Raw genomic sequence first — 14,203 nt, forward strand, 5'->3', positions numbered from 1 at the left:
TTCATGTGCTAACGTGAAACTTTCATGTGCTCACGTGAAACCTTCATGTGCAGAATTTTTTTTAAAGTTTAGTTTCGCGTGCGCACGTGAAACTATCGCTTGTGCACTTGAAACTATCGCTTGCGCACGTGAAACTATCGTGTGCGCACATGAAACTATCGCGTTTAGTTTTGCGTGCGCACGTGAATCGATCGCGTATGCACGTGAAACTTTCGCTTTCACTTGCGCATGCAAAACTAAACTTTATTTAATTTTTGCTCCATGTCCCCTTAGGGGCTCCGTACATATTGGTATCAACGAGTGCATAGTAGTATATTAGAGGTATATTTGGTACCATATTTATACATATCTGTACCAAATTGGTATATCAGGACCTTTTTAAAGAGTAATGCCACAGTGGCAGCTTGGGACCATTTTTACAGTGTACTGTATGATAATTTTATGTAGAAAACAGTAAATAACAACAACAACAAAAGAAGTGAGAAGAAAAGAAGTTAACTGAGTTTTGACAGACACATTCACAATTATGAATGAGTTTTTTTTTACAAAAACATGACTCTTTTTAGAAAAATGGACACCAGAAGACTTGTTATTTACCACATAAGTCACATAGATGTTTGTTTTTGACAGCAGTCACTATGGACTAGCATATGAGTTTGAAATGACAAGAGGTTGAGTAAATAATGACAATATTTTCTCGTCTGAACGATTCCCTGGCGCGGACCCAGCCGTAAGCCTGCTTTGTTTATTTACTATTGAAATAAGCTGCTGGGCAGACATTGCTCTCATCGTAACATGCTAACGTGTTTTTATTTGTGTAATCTATAAGAGCCACTGGTGAGAATCTCAGTTTCAGGTTCATTTGTTTTGAAATCGGTACAGACGCCAGACAGCCGTCAATTCTGGTGTCACAGGGGAGATTGGCTGATTGATCGAGGCGAGTCAGAGCTCAGAAGGTGAAAGAGGTTAAAGCACAAATCGTGATGGACGTGAAGGTAACCAAAGCAAAGAAGAGTGAGCATATTAAAACAATACAGTGAAATGGAAAGAGAGAGAGAGGAGAAAGAGAGAGAGAGCAAGAAAGGCAGAGAGAGACAGGTGGTGTGTGGGAAGAGGTGACTAAAGAGAAAATGTAAAATGGAGAGAAAAGCTTTTAAGAGATGGACTGAATGTCTGCTAGAAGGAATAAAGAATTGTGTGAATGTGGGGAGGAGAAACTCAAGGGAGAGGGTTGGAGATCCACAGAAGATAAACAGATTTCAGACATGCCTGAGTGGCCATGTTGACAAGGTCTCAGAGCATCACGACTGTGGTCTCGTGTCACATGACATTTACAGAGGACATACTATTGACCGACACAACAGCAAGATGCATACAGGACAACACAACATTATTTAACAATTGCATTAACCACACGTTTTTCTTTCCTGTTAAAGAAATTGCTTACACAAAAATGAACTTTACTTTCACCTTCTTGTTCGATGTGTGTATATTTTTCCTCAAGAGAGAAAATGTACCCAGAAGAAAAGGTAAAAAGTCATTCTGAGATTTAAATTGTGCATTTTAAATTGTGTAAAGGACTGTAATGGTGCGTTCACATCGGCCGCGGTAGAGGCGGAAAAAACGTAGTTGGACGCTTGAACATTTTACGTTTACTCGCTTCGGCCGCGCGAGAAATTCTAGTCATTTGAGACATTCATGCGGAAATTCATGTCATGGGAGGGGCTTCTGCGACTTTGCCGAGACTCCGTTCGCTTCTTGTAATCATGTCACTACTACAGCAAGGTCCTGATTGTTTAATGCGGCGCGGAAATCCGCCAAAGTTCAGATTTTTCAAGTTGCGCGTTTCCCGCGTCAACATTCAATTCGCGCAGAACACACCATTTGCACCACGCCTTCTGCGCCCCAGGATGCCTATCCACGTCTTTGCATTGACTTAACATGTAAATCACTCGCACTTGCCACATCTAGATTACTCGCGGGATTTAACTTTGTGTCATGCTAATTTTTCGCTCGAGTTGAATATTTTTAACTTGGGCGAAGACGCGTTTAAAGCAAATAGCGCATGTTTTCGCGGCAAACGCACCACCCACGTACACTGCTTTGTAGGTCACTGTCATTCATTTGGATTAAAGTCTACAATGCATTGCTTTGCACTTAAAGGGCACTTTTCTGCAGATTCGCTACCCGTCATACAGTACATCATATGTTCCCCTTGTTGTGCTTATGATGAACTTTGTTCATTTTTGTATACCCAACTCATGTTGTCTACAAAGATTGGATAGCCTCATTCAAATTCTTCAAATGTGAAATTGTATGCAGTTTCTAATGTTTTATTGTGGGAAAGAGTAGTTTTCTGGGTAAAATCAGCCTGGAAATCATACATCACAGATTCTGATGGATAAGTTGACTTTGTATGCTTTTACCCGCTCAAAGAACAAAATATGTTTTTAAAGGTGCTGAGTTCACTCTAATCATAGGTAAACCACTGTAAGTGCAGTATAGCACATATGTAATAGCACCACTTATGGTTATACATACACCATATGGTTCTACATAGGTGCTATATAGTACTTAAAGTGGTTCCCTTAGGATTTCAAGCCAGTGAATCACTTTTAGTGCTATTTACTGTAGCACCATTTTTTAGAGTGTTGCATTTTACAGAAGGAACAGTAATCGGTGGCCTCAATAAAGACATGCTTGAAACCGTTTTTTGCCATACTAGTAAAGTATGTGCAATTATTTCTGAGAGTGAACATATACATATACAGTGAGGAAAATAAGTATTTGAACACCCTGCTATTTTGCAAGTTCTCCCACTTCTTAGAAATCATGGAGGGGTCTGAAATTGTCATTATAGGTGCATGTATTGTCCACTATGAGAGACATAATAATTAAAAAATCCAGAAATCACAATGTATGATTTTTTAACTATTTATTTCTATGATACAGCTGCAAATAAGTATTTGAACACCTGAGAAATGTTAATATTTGGTACAGTAGCCTTTGTTTGCAATTGCAGAGGTCAAACGTTTCCTGTAGTTTTTCACCAGGTTTGCCCACTCCTCCACACAGATCTTCTCTAGATCAGTCAGGTTTCTGGCCTGTCGCTGAGAAATACAGAGATTAAGCTCCCTCCAAAGATTCTCTATTGGGTTTAGGTCTGGAGACTGGGTAGGCCACACCAGAACCTTGATATGCTTCTTAGAGAGCCACTCCTTGGTTGTCCTGGCTGTGTGCTTCAGGTCATTGTCATGCTGGAAGACCCAGCCTCGTCCCATCTTCAATGCTCTAACTGAGGGAAGGAGGTTGTTCCCCAAAATCTCGCAATAAATGGCCTCGGCCATCCTCTCCTTAATACAGTGCAGTCGCCCTGTCCCATGTGCAGAAAATCACCCCAAAGCATAATGCTACCACCCCCATGCTTCACAGTAGGGATGGTGTTCTTGGGATGGTACTCATCATTCTTCTTCCTCCAAAAACGTTTTGTGGAATTATGAACAAAAAGTTCTATTTTGGTCTCATCTGACCACATGACTTTCTCCCATGACTCCTCTGGATCATCCAAATAGTCATTGGCAAACTTAAGATGGGCCTGGACATGTGCTGGTTTAAGCAGGGGAACCTTCTGTGCCATGCATGATTTCATGTCTTTAATTTCTTCTCGACTGAACAAACAAAGATATAAACATTTTGGATGGCATGGGGGTGAATTAATTATCTGGATTTTTTTAAAAAGAAAACTGAGTAATCTTTTAAATAAATGTGTTGCGAGTTTTTTGTAAATGTGAGAGTCTCTTTTATCATAAAATTTTCGATGCGTGTGCAGCAGGCATGTATTTTAACATGACTTCTCTTCGCGCCCCTCGGAAGAGAAGTCAGCAGCCGCCACTGGCACTGTCCCAGTGACAGCTTTTGTATCTTTTTTTCTGAGAGTGTAAAATTACATAGTGTATAGCCAAACACACTAAAACTGAAGATACTAATATAACTTAAGATAAAATACACTACATATTGGATCTCACAGCTATATCCTGTTAATCTATGCTCTCAGGAATTTCTGAATAACAATCTACTGCAAATCTATCTTCAGGGTGTAACTGAGACTTATTCTCAATACACCAACCAGTTAAATACATGAACCTACAGTACATCAAATGTCTATTCAGTATACATTAGGCAAATTAAACTGTGTATCATGATGTAATGTAATTCTGCTGGATTTGTTTTGTTTTTTTTTTACCTCCGGGGGTTTGATTCGTCACTCTCATCGCTCTCTCCATGCATGAGCAGTTTCCACAGAACACAGTCACAACGCCAACACCAATAGCTTACTAATTTTTCAGTAAATTCTATAAATTATTTGACAGAAGTGGATCTGACTAAATTTGGGTTGCCCACATAAGTTCCTCTTATGTCAGAACACGTACCCGCCTTCGTATCTAAAAAGGCAACACAATTTTTCTAAGATGCTTGAAACATCTGACAGTTCAGAAGTCAACCATCAGGCATTGTGGCTCATGCCTGAGTTTTATGGTGATGCCGACATGACTGTGATTACTCATAAGTTAATGAATCAGCCTGTCTGTGTGTTCTGCTACCTTGCTTGTCGTTCCACTTTTAATTAACATACCGCAATGATTAAAGTTTTAACTTAATTATCTTTATCTTTCCTCTCAGGGCATCCAACCCTCTGCGGGAAACTGAGTAAAACGCTTTGCCGGAACAAAAACACCGAATCTCCGCTAGATAACGGAAGATATACATAAAGTGATAAGACTGACGCAAACTCCCCAGTGCTGGGTAAAGGTGTGTAATGGAGAAATAAGTGAAGAGGAACCAAAGTGAAAAGAAGAATGAAGTCCAACGGAAAGCGAACACTGCTTTACATCAGTTGTCATTTAAATTAGTACACTACAATAAGGCAACATGATTGACAGGAGGCTGCTCCTATTGATGTCCCTCTGTCTTGTAGGAGGGTGTGTCAGTAAGATTGTTAGGAGGAGGGGAGTGGGCTCAGTTCACACCCAGTTACATGGAACTGACCAATGGGACACGAGTTTGGAGAGGAATGGAAATATAATGACCCGACTCAAAGAACTTAATGGTCCAGAGGAAGTCGAAGAACAAATTACAGCTCACCAGAGCCTTGGAGCTTCTCCTGTTTTCAGCAAAGAAAATTTTATTGGGTTTAATGCCAAATCACAAGTGCAAATACATGAAGACTCTGATCAAACGGATATAAAAGTGCAAGCCGTAGACGACTCCAGAGATCTGTTAGAGCTGAGAAAGAGCAGAAATAACACCAGGAAAAGTGATGTTATTTCCAAAAATGCAAAAATAGATAAATGGATCTCAGTACATCACAAGGCCGCATCTGGCACGCACTTTAACAGAACCAGATTCAGACTTCCCTCAAGATCCAGAGTGAGTTTAAATTCTGGCATTCACACTACAGCGGGTACAAAGGTAGTCACTCCGGATTCACCTCACAAATTAAACCTGACTGGAAGTTACGGCGTATTAAAACTTATATCCAAAGACAACCTTGTGCGGATTGTGAATTCCCAGCTTCAGAGCGTGCCGGGCCTCAATATTCCAAGCAAAATAAGTCACAGCAGGAAAAGGGATTTAATCAACATGGATCGCACCCAGATGGATGCGCTCAAAATGAAGAAGCAAGACAGGTCAGGCACTCCTGAACTTTATAACTCTGATAACCAGACCTCTGCTAACGCCAGTCTAAATTCAGATCAGACTGTTCATACTATCTGGAAACCATATAATGGATTCACTGTGGACGTAGGCGAGGGGGACAGAAAAATAGAGATAAGAGCTGCACCCGGCACTCCTTCATGGAAGTACAAACACTTCACGACTCACATAGCATCAACTCCCCAAAGTGAGGTCATGCCCAGAACAGAGACAAATCTACTTTCTAGTCAAAGTGATGCTTCCACATCGTTGCATATGGGCATATCTCACACCCCTCATATAGACTCGGGACATCTGTCCGCTGACACTGTCAGCTCTCTGACGGAGAGGACTCTTGATGTTAAAAGGGAATTAGATCAGGGTGTTCACATGCCTTTCAGTGTCACTCAGAATCCATTAATTAAAATTTCACAACCCATTGACAGCAGCCACATCCTAAAACTCCCTCCGGATCCACAATGGAGAAGAAAGGAATCGGATGAGAGTGAAGAAATGACCGTGGACCCTAGCATTGACGGGGACACCCGGGGCCTTGTATTCCAAGAAATGGATGAGAATGAAGATGAGGAGCAGAATCGACCGAAGGGCGAAATCTTGCGATCTAGACGACGACGAAGCTGGATCTGGAATCAATTCTTTGTCATTGAGGAGTATGCTGGCCCAGAACCGGTGCTCATCGGACGGGTAAGAACAAAACTCTATTGACTTAGCATGTCCTCTTTCAATTCCTCTCAGAAAAAACTACATTTCTATTGGTTGCGTTCAACTGTTAATAGACATTGATTTCCTATACATCTAAATTAGCAGCGTTCCTAATCGAATAATGAGGTGAGAAGAATCAATCTGGCACGGGAACTTCAGCGATCACTAACCAATAAGACCGTCACAAGACAGCAAATTAAAAAGGAAAACGTGTTTCTGTCCACGCTGTGACTGAAAAAACATCTCTGGCAGCACATTCCAGGATTTTTCTCATTTTAATGGACTTTAATGGACCCCAAACACTTTTAATGCAGTTTAAAATTGCAGTTTCAAAGGACTCTTAACGATCTCAAACAAGGCATAAGGGTCTTATCTAGCGAAACGATTGTCATTTTTGGCAAGAAAAGTAAAAATAATTTTAAACCACAACTTCTCATCTTCTTCCGGTTGTGTGACGAGCCAGCGCGACCTCACGTAATATGTCATCACGTCAAAAGGTCACAGATGACGTATCCGAAACTCCGCCCCAGTGTTTACAAGTGTGGAGAAAGAGGACCGTTCCGACATTGTTGTATGTCGAATGATACCAATTAATGTCTTTGTGTCAGTTTATTGTTTAAAATGGTCCGCAAATGTGCGTTTCATATATGTAACACGTGACCTTTCGACGTCATTACGCAATTACGTGAGGTCGCGCTGGCTCGTCACAGGACCGGAGGAAGACGAGAAGTTGTGGTTTAAAAGTGCATATAATGACAATCGTTTCGCTAGATAAGACCCTTATGCGCCATTTGAGATCGTTTAGAGTCCTTTGGAACAGCAATTTTAAACTGCATTAAACTGTTAAATGTTGGGGTCCATTAAAGTCCATTAAAATTAGAAAAATCCTGAAATGTTTTCCTCAAAAAACATAATTTCTTCTCGACTGAACAAAGAAAGACATCAACATTTTGGATGACATGGTGGTGAGTAAATTATCTGAATTTTTTAAAATGAAAATTGACTACTACTTTAAAGTACATGGGGTGACACAGTGCCTCAGTGGGTTCCCCCTGTTTCAGCGTAGGTTTACTCCAGGTACTCCGGTTTTCTCCCACAGGCCAAAAACATGTAGGTTAGGTAAAATGCAGATGCCAAATTGCTCCTCCCCCATCGTGTGTATGGATCAACTTGTGTATGGATTAACCAGTTTTTGCCATGAATATAGCTATTAGATACTAGAATGCCATTAAAGGGATACTCCAGCCAAATATCAAAATTACTCCATGATGTTCTCACTTTCAAACAATCTGAGATACACATGTCCATCATCTTTCACACAAACATTTTCAGAGTTTTTTTTAGTAAATGTCCTTGCTCTTCCAAACTTTATAATGGTAGAAAACAAAGTTTATCGAACAACTTCTGACTTTAAACCCCAAAAAAGTGCTTTCATCCTTCACCGAAGTAATCCACATTGCTCCAAGGGGTTAATAAGGATGGTTTGCGGGTAAATGATGCGATTTTGTAAGAAAAAATATCCACATTTGAAACTTTATAAACTATAATAACTAGCTTTTGGTAACAACGCCTTCTTGAACTCACGCAATTCACGAGAGTCACTGTGCAATGTATCCATGGCAACCAGCGCTCACTACGCTAACGGTACATTCACACAGGGCGTAAGCGTTAATGCTTCCCATTCACTTTTAATGGGTGACGTCATGCGTTGACGAATTGAATTGTGGATCCGTCGGCGCCGCGTCAGTGCTGTTGCTCGCGGCAGAAGTTGAACATTTCTTAACTTTTCAAGGGGCAACGCGTTATCGGAAGCTAGTTATTGTAGTTATAAAGTTTGAAATATAGACTTTTCTTACAAAATCGCATCGATTAACCTTAGAAGACCTTTATTAACCCCTTGGAGGCATGTTCAGGATGAATGCACTTTTTTGTGGTTTAAAGTCAGAAGTTGTTCCCTGATCCCTGTTTTCTATCATTATAAAGTTTGGAAGAGCAAGAACATTTACTAAAATAACTTAAAATGTGCTTGCCTGAGCGATAATGGACTTGTGTATCTCAGATTGCTTTAGGGTGATTAAATCAAAGGGTAATTTTGATATTTGGCAAATTTTTGGGTAATTTTACAATACACATAATATATTTAGCATACCTGCTAATTTGTCATTGTTACATTTTCCACATTTTAGAAAATAGTTTTTATCAAAACTGTTAGCACACATTAAAGTGTGGAAATCAAGTCTGAAAATGAGTTTTTCTCAGGTTACCAACAGTAAGTGATTTATGTGGTCACGTCTAAATTAAGTTAACATTTAAACGGTTGTAATCAGATCAGAAATATTTTTTATATGACTGAATCAACCATTGGGTAACACTAACAAAAACACTTTTCAGGTCTAAATCAAGAATAAATAGACCCTCGTAAGTAATATATATTACAAGTTAAACAAAAACTTTGCCTATTATAGAGGATTTTTCTCATTTTCATCAGTTACCTTGAGAGAGAGGAAACATTGGGCATGTTAAAGTGTCATTGGAATATAAAATGCTGAGATATGAATATGTGTAGGTGTGGTTATGTATGCATATACATATAATATGCAAATGCATATAAGTGTGCGTATGCTGAAGTGTAACGTTGAAGTATTTTTAATATTGTTCTCATGTATTTACATTTGTGCAGTTGGCAGATGCTTTTATCCAAAGTGACTTACGGTGCATACAATATATTCCTATTTAGTATGCATTTTCAGTGGGCATATTGTTCATGTATATTTGTTTTATTGTGTTGTTGTCCTTGTTTATGGATTATTGCGATGCCTAAGATAAAGTTCAATTTGTGGACATTCAAACTTACGGTAAGAGTTGCAAGCTGACACTTCCAACAAGCTGTGCATATTCAGATAGGATGTCAAAAGTAAGGATAGAAATTGGTTGGATTATAGTTAATAGAATGCACATAGTACCCCCATTTTACCTTTTGCATTTTCCCTGAGCTGTAGCTAAATGGCTGGGAAAGGCAGTGGGGTAATACATTGAGTAAATGAATGATGATGATTCTGCGTGTTTGCCTGCGGCAGTCAGACAACACTACGGGAATAGAAATCCCTCTTGCGTGCTCTTCTGGGACTGTCTTTCTGTCTCTGAGTTTGTTCCTCCAGCATTTAATGGAACCCCGCGCTGTTAATACCCAGCTCCTTACCCGTAGACATCCACCCAATGGTTTCAGACACATTTGATCACTACGTTTCAAATGGAATGGCTGTTTAGAGCGGGTAAAAGGACATTGATCTTCATTAGGGAGAAAGAGAAAGCCAGAGAGAGAAGGAATGGGGTATTACAAGTATAAGAATGCCTTAGGTGATGTTGTCCAATGGCACAGATGGACACTCCACTATGTCATTAGAGCCAATATTGTGTGCTTAACAGGTGGCAGTGCAGTCGCTGTCAGGTCCTGGTCACTGAGCATTCTTCACGGTTTCTAACACTTATGCCAAACCGGACTGAGTGTCTTGTTTGTGTGCATGCAAGAGCCTAATGCATTTTTACGTACTAATGCTCTTATGGACGTTTAAGCTTCAGGAATCTATAGGGACGTGTGTTTTCTGCGCCCTAATAACTGAGATGATTATGATTTAATAAAGAGCTGAAGTGAACCCGTAGCCCTGCGGCAAATGTGCCAAATACTACAGCACACTCGTTCTACAGGAGGCAGCTAATCACATACTCAGCATTTGCATTTCTGGTTCATAGTTATACTCAAACCATCCGTATAATATATAGAGTTACTTTAGCATCAATAATATGCAATTATCTGTACGCTAATCTATAATCAAAGAGTTTTTACGTTAATGTCAAAGGATTAATTTTCTAAACACCCTGAATGTACGCAGGGGCTTTATAAAGATCCTCTCCTCTGTAATTCTATAATCAGTGTATTTGCATTTTTATGTAGGGACATAAATTATCTCAGGTATGTGAACGTAATGCCAAGGTGTAAACCAAAGGGAAACAAATCGTACTCTTGTATTGTATAAACCTATCTTGCCGTAATGCAGATCTGGTGAAACTGCATCTTCCTAGACCCTCTAACAGTCATAATAAGGAACGTACAAAATTAAGGCGCTGTGATTTAGTTTAAGTTCACATGAGGATGATTTGAAGCAATATTTTCAGTGCCTGCAAACACTATAATCTGTGCTTTTGTGTATTGTGGGTCTCTGATTATCTATTTAAATTTCTAGCCCGTCCCGCTCCTTTGAGTTTTCTTTGATTGGGTTTGATTTGAAACGTCTTAGTTTACAAATTCAATTCACAATGCCACGGTTGTTTTGTCAGCAACATGTTTGGGAAGTTTTTACTATTGTATGTGGCATTTGCACAGGAATATGGAATAAATGGATAATGCAAGTCAACCGAGAGATGCATCCACACAACCAGCTGTGATTTCTTTTGAATAGTTGAATGATTTTGCATCTGTTTATTACAGTATGTCTTGTCCAAAGAAGTGGATTTTTTTTAGAACCAATGAAATGTCTAACGTGACAATTGTGAATGTAAGAACTTTCAGTGTTGGGGAAAGTTACTTTTAAAAGTAATGCATTACAATATTAAGTTACTCCCCAAAAAAGTAACTAATTGCGTTACTTTTCTTACTTTGCAGGTGTTTTTATGACTGATAAGTTCTGCATTCAGAAATTGCATTTTCCATCACAAAAATGTCAAGCTCTAGTCTGTCATCTTCATTTCTGACTGAAACTGTTCACGCATAGAGTGTGCAATTCTACGTTAATACGTTCAGTTTAATGAACTTCATTGTTTATTTACATCTAATTAATAAACTGAAAAGTAACTTGCATTACTTTAAAAAAAGTAAGTCAATGTGTACACATTTATAAAGTAATGCGTTACTTTTCTCGTTACTTCAGAAAAGTAATATTATTACGTAATGCACGTTACATGTAAAGGGCTCGTTATAGTTGTGCGTACACTGTAGGTCCTACAGTGTATCCGCAACGCCGTAGCTTCCGCATCGGTTTTCATTTAAACTTTTGCGTCATCGTCCGCGTCGACGTGCAAACACATGTGCAGACCGCTGGTAGGCAGTATCCATGCGTGTAACCACAGTAGCAGCGTGACCGTCAAAGAAGAAGAAGCTTGGCAAGTTAACCCACAAACAAAGAAGAAACAGCAATTTGTTGTGTATGATTTGAGAAGGCCAGTAAATAAACAGCGATTTTTGGTGCAGTTTGAGTTAAATCTCTCCTCAACTTGACTCATATTTGTTTTTACAGTCGCAAACGAAAATACCTATGACGCAGTTTTTACCTGACGGGAGGGGTTCTGGTGGACCAATCGCAGAGCTTGTGGTCCCGCGTAGAACTGACACGCTGTTAAAAATTTAGCAAGGTGGACGTCAGGCTACGCAGAGCTACGCACAGGCTACGGATAACGTAAGGTGTAGCGCTTATGCACGACTATAAATCGGCTTAATGCGTTACCCCAATACTGAGAAATTTCAATTAATGACTAAAAAGCTTTTCATTGGCATTAAAGTGAAATTACTGAACCTAAACATAAGAGCCTGATAAAACAATGCTCGTTTACAAGAAAACATGTCAGATGCACTTAGAGGGTTTTGCATCTGAAGTCCCCTCATATATGCAGGTACATTTAATAGTTTTATAGTCCTGGTTAATGCTTTGTTCAGATGGAAATACAGCAAAGCATACCCCAAAAAAACATTTAACAACATAGTTGTTTTTAAGTGTAAGATTTATTAGTCTAGTTGTCTAGTAGTCAGATCTGACCTTATAATGAACCAAACATTTTTTAACGTACTAAGTAAAATTGCAGCTGAACTTGACAGCTGCAATTTGATCACCATCTTTTTCTTGCATATTTCATTGTATGATAAAGAACAGCTTTTGACATTTTGATTAGAAGTCCTTTCGCGTTCCAAAAGAATTCATACGAGTTTCGAGTGACATTTGAGTATGTGATAATATAAATTTTAGTTTGAATTACAAGATGTGACAAAATTTAGACATGGTCTCTGGCTCAGTGTTTCAGACTTTCAAAACCTACAATTATCATGCAATACAATAGATTTATGTTATAATGTCTGATGCAATATGTAGATTTTAAGTCTTGGAATCTTTCTTTTTTAATGAGCTAAGCTAACACATCTGATCACGTCTCTGTGAGTTTTACTAACAGTAACTTTTTAATTAAAGTTGGCAATAAGGATCCATTTTAATGTAAAATGTGAGCTAATTGGCCACAACTGTGGTAATTCATCCTTGTAAAGAAGCACATCTTCAGTCACCACAACCGACAGTCTTTGACCTAAAGTCAGAAAATTGTGATTGAATGGGCCGCTTTTCAAAGTTTGTGAAGCAAAGCTACTGCGCTAATGAGAAGATTACCTGTGTCGTAGTGTCATTATAAAAATAATTACTTTTAAATACTTCAACACACCTTCATTTTAAACACTAAAGTAGGGGAGAGCGATACACAAAGTAATACTTTTTGGCTTTGGCTCTATCATAAAAATAAATATTTAAAGATACACACTTTTTTAAAATATGCTAATTTTCCAGCTCCCCTAAATATAAGCGTTTGATTTTTACCGTTTTGGAATCCATGTAGCTGATCTTCGCGTCTGGCGGTACCACTGTTAGCATAGCTTAGCATAATCCATTGAATCTGATTAGACCATTAGCATCGCGCTAAAAAATAACTAAAGAGTTTCGATATTTTTCCTATTTAAGGCTTGACTCTTCTGTAGTTGCATCGTGTACTAGGACTGACGGAAAATTGGAAGTTGTGATTTTCTGGGCAGATATGGCTAGCCTTGAAAGTAACCAAGGGGACTATTTTCAGGCGGTGCTTAATATCACTACACCTGCTGCAGCCATGTTACAGCAGCAAAGTCCTTGATTATTACGCCTGAATGAGAGTATAGTTCCTAGCCATATCGGCCTAGAAAATCTCAACTTTTAATTTTACCAACAAAACTTTTCATAAATTCACAGGAGATCATCTTCTAACAGTAAGAGAAAAAGACCAAAACCACGGATTGCTCTGCTGTGTATAAATATGTAAGTAGCCGTGTCACAATTAACCCTGCGTTGGTTTGTGCCCCGCTCACCCCTACATGTTTAACTTTTACTCAAGTGTATTTTTGCCAAAATATATTTTTTAATTGAGGAACATTTTGACAAATCGGTACGTTTAACATCTCTGGCATGAGAGCGAAAGATGAAAATAAAGGGAAGCACAGCCATTACTTCTATATACATATTTGTTTAATATCAAGTTCACTTATGTCTAGTAGTACCTCAAAAGCCTCCTCATAGAGCTCTGAAAAACTCTGTTGACAAGATTCTGTAAACAGCTTTGATCTTTTACTTTCTTCATATCATATTTCAAAATCCTCTCATGCAAAGTGCTTTAAAAACACCATCAGATGCATTACAAATACTTAATAAGATCCATTTAAAAACACTCACAAATACTTGATTCCTGTAATTTCAGGGCAGCTCAGTGGTCTCCACTTGGATGGCTTTTGAAACCCCCAATAATAATTCTGATAATTTGATGCACTACGTGACCAAAAGAAGGTGGACAACCTCTTATAATTAACAGGTTCGGCTATTTCGGCTGCACTCACACTTAGGCTCCGTCCCGAATGGCATACTTGACGTGCTCCCGCGGTCCTGTGTACCATCATCACACGCGGGCCCGTGAGGTTAACAAGGCTGAACAGTGTCCCATTTGTCATTTA

The 14,203-nt window shown here is 39.0% G+C and overlaps 1 protein-coding gene across 3 annotated transcripts in view; it reads left to right on the forward strand.

Moving 5' to 3' along the window:
• Positions 1 to 14,203, forward strand: part of cdh24b (cadherin 24, type 2b) — a 228,856-nt gene that overhangs the window by 102,048 nt on the left and 112,605 nt on the right. For all 3 annotated transcript variants that reach the window (XM_055203093.2, XM_055203096.2, XM_055203095.2), the window contains one exon: positions 4,681 to 6,399. In XM_055203093.2, coding sequence (XP_055059068.2) covers positions 4,930 to 6,399 — 1,470 coding nt within the window. In that variant the 5' untranslated portion in view covers positions 4,681 to 4,929. The remainder of the gene's footprint in view (positions 1 to 4,680; positions 6,400 to 14,203) is intronic.

Source organism: Misgurnus anguillicaudatus, chromosome 2 (assembly GCF_027580225.2).
Source record: "Misgurnus anguillicaudatus chromosome 2, ASM2758022v2, whole genome shotgun sequence".
NCBI lineage: Eukaryota > Metazoa > Chordata > Actinopteri > Cypriniformes > Cobitidae > Misgurnus > Misgurnus anguillicaudatus.